Source organism: Pygoscelis adeliae, unplaced genomic scaffold (genome assembly GCF_000699105.1).
Source record: "Pygoscelis adeliae isolate BGI_AS28 unplaced genomic scaffold, ASM69910v1 Scaffold803, whole genome shotgun sequence".
In the NCBI taxonomy this organism is placed as follows: Eukaryota; Metazoa; Chordata; class Aves; order Sphenisciformes; family Spheniscidae; genus Pygoscelis; species Pygoscelis adeliae.
The window spans coordinates 55,513-61,218 of record NW_008824537.1 but is presented as its reverse complement, the minus strand read 5'-3'; the positions used below and the strand labels follow the sequence as shown (position 1 = coordinate 61,218).

The following is a 5,706-nucleotide window of genomic DNA, read 5'->3' as shown; positions in this document are numbered from 1 at the left end:
AGAGTCGGAGATGTCATTTAGCAACTCCTTACCTGCAGCTTCCATAAAAGTCTTGTTTAACCGGAAAGTGAGAAGGGGTTCTTTCAGGCTGCGTAGGAAGTCCTTGAGAAGGCCGCAGATAGCATGGATATCATCCACTTTACTGAGCAAAGGAATATTTTTTGCTCTAAGAAACTTCTCTTTCAGTTCCCTCACTGTCTTGTCACAGCCAGATATCCGGTAAAGGCCCGTCTGTTAATAGAAACCATTGCTTAGAAGCAAAAATATCAACTGCAGGCATAAAGCTGACATTCTTCCGCTCCCACTTTCTCCCCACACCTGAGCACTGTACACAGACACTGTTGCTCACTCACAGAGTCACCCACTGAGCAACACTATACACACCATGAATAAGAGGTATTTGGGTTAACAATTTGTTTCCCTAACACCATGACCCATTTCATTAGCGCTGTTCCACACCTCATTTTCTTTTTACCTCATGCAGCCCTCGCTGCTCGATCTCATTAACACAGTGCACTATGATGGAAGGGATCATAGGCGGAGTAGATGGGACAAAGTCCATCAAGGTCCCCTAAGAGGCAGAAAGGGGGAGGGAAAAAAAAAAAGTATCAAAAAAGAGATACCCAGTCTTCAAGACACGGAAAATACAAGCATTGTTTCTTCTTCAGCAGCCCAGAGAAGAGCAGCACTACATCCATCAGCACAATGCTGCAGGATTGCTTACCCAGAGCTGCCACGTTCACAACTCAACACCCTCCTAACATTGCATCTCTACCACCCACTACCCTGGTTACTGAACGATAGATTAGCAAGCTCGTTTGCATTTTATTATGCAGCTCTGAGCAACAGCTCTTCTGTAGAAGGCAGACTTGTTGGAGCCTAAGCACGTTCTAACTCTAACCAACTGTTAGCTCATTCGCATTGGCAGCTGTACTGCCCCGAGCTCACCCTACAGACTTACCTCTCCAATTCTGACAGGAGTCCCTGTCAAGGTGGGGATACAGGGAAGAGGACAGCGGTCCCGACACTCTGGATGAGTGACCACACGGCAGTCTCTGCACTTCAGAGAGATTTTTCCAAATTTTACTCTCTTTCCACATGGAACACATGATTCTGGCTTGATAACCTAATGATTCAGAGCATACAGATGGGAAGAGATTAGTGCAATGTAGTAACTCAGCAGGACTTAAACTGGATAACCATATAGGATAACATACTCCCTGATCCATGCAGGTAACCGGTACAGTTAATATTGACTTGAGACATAATGGCTGGTAGCCTCTTACCAATAGCTTGACAACACACACATTTAAAATGGAAGGAGATGCTTTTTCAAGTTCTTCCTGGCTGTAGACCTACCGTCTTTGAAACGAATTCATGCAGCCTCACTCCCCCATTGTTCTGCGGGGTGCCAGAGCCATCAGTCTCCGATTTGGATTCCAGCTGCTTACTGCCCACGCTTGACTCGCTGCTCCAAGGCTGCAAAGGACCTGAAAGACAGAAGAGGAGGAGTGTTGACTGAATGGAATCACCCCCCTGCATAACCTTTGCTTCAAAGCAAGTGCATTATAAACCACAGGCAGCTGCCTGGGTCCTGGGGGGAGGTAAATGTAACATTTCAGGATAGCCTCAGGCCTACGGAGTAGTTACTTCAAGACTAGGACAAGCGGAGACATGACACCTACCACTCTTCCTCCGGCTTCTGAGACTATAAGGCACAGTCTGGATAGTAGAGATAGCTTCAATTGGGCCACCATCATTGGGGACCATGAGAGTTGTCTTTGCTACTATGGATTCATTTCCCTGTAATAAGAAATATACAGTTAGTGACAGCAATACTGACAGGACATGGGATGTTCTAGTTTGTCGGCCCTAGAAACAGGTGTGCAATATGGCCAGCTACAATGCACACAAACCCAGCCGGAACCAACCACCATACCTGATCCACCGAGGAGCCAATTGATCTGGTTTTCTTCTGAGGACCTGGTGGGCCTTCAATGAACTGTCTGGAAGACCGCTGGAAAGATACGGTATACTGTTTGTCTGAGGCAGGTATGCTGTTAACTTGGCATTATATTTGTTCAGTATAACTAGAAGGACTGAACAATTGTCCGCACACACCACAGATACATTAAGTTCTTCCACGGTACCTGTTCTTCATGGCAACCCTGAAGAGCATCAGGAGGCCTCAATATACTGCTCTTTCAAATAATTTTCCTAGCCAGCTTTATAAACCAATTCAGAGAAAAGAAAGAAAAAAAAAGGAAAAAGGGACAACTAATTGAATCCCAGACTCTTTCCAACTCTGCTAGTGATGATTTCAGGCTGTCCTTTCCCACCTGTGCCCACTGCATACTAACAGCAGACCAGAACAAGCACAAGCTCCTTTACAGAATAGAAATATATTAACTTCCTACACGATTTTCCCTAATCTGGTAGCTGTCAATAATCTTCAAGTGCTTTCTTGCAAACTCTAGGCCATAACAGAACAAGATATGCGGAACTCCACTCCAGTCATTTTCAGTAGACAAACAACGACATCAGAATAAACCTTCAATCTAAATCCACACAGCAGGTCTGAATTATAGTAGAAGCACATTCATCTGAAGTTTGATTGTGATTAGTAGCTCAGACATTATTATAGGTGGCTGTGAGACGACAGATGGTGACATTGTGTCAGCTAGGGCTAACAATGGAATCTATTTGAAGAGGAAGAATTGAACATACCCGCTTCTCTCTCCTTTTCAGTCTGACAGCTTTCACCACAGAGGAATCCCAGTCCTGTGGGAAATATACAACGCTGGTTAGCTCAGTGTAAATACCATACAGCCTCTGGCCAGGACTTTCATTAAGTTTTAGCCAATAGCACACCAGAGAAATGCAAATCAGCTCTACCAGTTTAATACCAGAGTAATCTAAACACAAGGGGTCTCTAGAGATTACCCCACACCCCTAAGGTTTTACAGTGGAAGAAAACTTTAGAACTTGGAGTTACATTACCAGTGACTCATCAGTCTTGTCAAAGCTGATGTCTGACAGAATTGAGCCAGATTCATCTATTGTAGACAGCCTAAAAATCAAAAATTAGAAGAAACTCGTATCAGTTTGGCTTTCAGTCAGCGATGGTTCCAGAATAATCTTACTGACTCAGAAGAGCTGTATTTCAAACTGGAATAAAAAGTGAAACTCTGTTGATAGGGGTGCAGCATGTATCACAGAGGTACACGGCTAGATTGATATCTGACACTTATGTTGCTCAGACATATGGTGCCTACCTTTTGTTGCCTGAACCCCCTAGAGAAACCTGTGGCCTGTTAAGAAAGGCAAGGGCAGACTTCTGTTCTTCGCTTAGCTGAATACTCCCAGATGCATCACACATGAGCAGCTCTCGAATCAGTTGTATTTGCCGCTCCTGAAAAGGTAGATAATATCAGAAGCTGCCACAGGACAAACTGCATTTAATTACTGTATGAACCAATCTGAAGTGTTTGAGATACCACACAGATAGGCTCTCAGAACTTGTGTCAATAGACTGCTAATGGCTGCAAAGCCCCTGCTCTGACAGGTAATGGCAGCTCAGCTCCAAACAGCAGCCAGTCGCCTTTTTCCAGATCAAAGCAGAAGGCTACTACAAGGAGCCAAGCCAATCTGTTGTTGAGTTTTTTCCTCCCCAGGAAAAAAGTTATCATGAGTGCCAGTCCTTATTTTCCATAGATCAATGCAGTTTAATCACCTTGTCTCCACACTCTAAAGAGCTAACTAGTACTAAAGGAATTACTCACCAGCTTTTCACAGTCCGTTTCAGCTTTTTGCCTTCGTTTGATCTCCACATCCACTTGATTGCGAGCATGTTTCAGCTTGACATCCAAAGCACTACGTTCAGCTTCAGTTTTCATGAGAAGATCTTTGTACCTGCCAAGCTCATGCTCCGTTTTCTGCAATTTTCTCCGATACTCTTCAAAGTTCTTTGCTAACTGAATAAACTCTGGAGAGAAGACATACACACCTTTAGCTACCCAGCAAGCAGACGAGATGCAGCAGCCCTCCTTTCACTGACAGTAGATATCTATTAATATAACCTGCTCCTGACTGAAGAGTGGAGAAGCCGGCCTTTCGGCAAACCCACCTACACGCTAGATGTTCATGAGATCTTGCAGTTTTTCAGACCAAGTCGCTCATGTCAGCATCAACCAGAAGGACTTGAACATGAGACCCTGTGTGGATGAAGTCAGCTTGCTACAAGCAGAATGTGGCCCTGCCTAGAAGTCCAGCCTGTGAGCTCATATTTCTTGACAATGAAAAAACCCTCAAATCTGACTACCCGTAGCAGTCTTATTACCTATAACATCATCGACAGATTCTTCAATAACAGCTAATAATGTTTCTTTGCATGTTTATATTCTTATAGCAAACACAGCACAACCCACTTCAGAAACAGAACTTACGGCATTCATTTCCTTCACTTAAAACTTCAGCCTGGCGCATAAGTTGATCATACAGACTCCGTAAGTTCAGCATTGCAGTTTCCATCTTCCTGCCAAGAAACCAGAGCTAAATAAACAGCCCAGCCCTTTCTTCCCACCTCCAAACAGAAAACATGTTACCAGCCCAAAGAAAAGAGAATCTGCTTCAGAATTAATGATTTTTTTTTTTTTAAGGCAAGTTTTAGAAGCTGCACAAACAAAAATACATTAAGAGTTATGTTCTATGGAGATATATGCATCTAAGTTCTTTCCTAGGGAATGAAGATCCTCACCCCTCCACAGTTTATGGATAGCAGAGCCATAAAGAGAGGCAGTATAGCTCCCCACATTATTGCTTCAAATAATCTCCAATATACCACCAAGGCTCAGAATCCAAGGGAAGGTGAGGGATCCCAAATCATTCTCCTTTTGGAAGGCTGCAGAACACAGCTCATGCCCTGTCTACAAATAACTTGCAGATATTTAGTGGCCTATATAGTACCAAGTTTTCAGAGCTCTGTAAGATAAAAATAGGAGCAACGTTCTGGGGAATTTTAATACAGTTTTAAATTTAGCTGCATTTTAAGTTACAGCTCCTACTGCAAATAGCTATTAAAATTCAGACAGTCAGCACATTTTCCTCAAACAGTAGCAACAATGGCATAAACAGAAGCAACGAAGAGGAAAGTCTCCAACTCAGCAACACAGAAATTACTTTGCTAATGGAAGAGGTTGCTGGGGCACACAGGACAGCCTTGACTAATAAATTAGCACTAGAAGCAGGTGCAGACATAGTTGGGAGAGGTGCCAGGAGACAGTACAAAACACACCAGCTTAACACTTAGGAGGCGACCGTGGAAAGCTTTGAAGCACTCTATTCACAGTTACAGACTCCACAGACACATAGGTATCTCGGAACTTTCTATATTACGTGGACTACAAGGTGTTGAAAAGCTCGCTACTAAGAGACCCTCCTCTGTTCCTTGCAGTCTGCTTAATTCATGGCAAGGGGCACTTCAATAGCTTCGTGCCTTGATTACCAGCACCACGATCATTAGCCCCGCGCCCAACTCGACGGCAGAAGCTGAGGAAGGCGGAGGACCAAGGCCAGCCCGTAAAGCGCCCGCTGCCGCCCTCCGGGGCGCGACCCCTGCCTGGGTGGCAGCGAGGGAAAAGGCCTCTGAGGAAACCGGCGCCGGGCCCGCCCAGGGCGCCGGCCCGCGCTGCGCCAGGAAGGCTGCTC

At 44.7% G+C, this 5,706-nt stretch overlaps 1 protein-coding gene across 1 annotated transcript in view; it reads right to left on the bottom strand.

Annotated features, from left to right (window-relative positions):
• RACGAP1 (Rac GTPase activating protein 1) overlaps positions 1–4,530 on the bottom strand; it is a 7,151-nt gene extending 2,621 nt beyond the window's left edge. The window contains exons 1-11 of the mRNA XM_009321611.1: positions 4,446–4,530; positions 3,783–3,985; positions 3,276–3,412; positions 3,001–3,070; positions 2,728–2,781; positions 1,940–2,017; positions 1,686–1,803; positions 1,360–1,490; positions 962–1,126; positions 476–571; positions 33–231 (exon numbers count right to left, since the gene is read on the bottom strand). Coding sequence (XP_009319886.1) covers positions 33–231; positions 476–571; positions 962–1,126; positions 1,360–1,490; positions 1,686–1,803; positions 1,940–2,017; positions 2,728–2,781; positions 3,001–3,070; positions 3,276–3,412; positions 3,783–3,985; positions 4,446–4,530 — 1,336 coding nt within the window. The remainder of the gene's footprint in view (positions 1–32; positions 232–475; positions 572–961; positions 1,127–1,359; positions 1,491–1,685; positions 1,804–1,939; positions 2,018–2,727; positions 2,782–3,000; positions 3,071–3,275; positions 3,413–3,782; positions 3,986–4,445) is intronic.
• Positions 4,531–5,706: the final 1,176 nt, after the last annotated feature.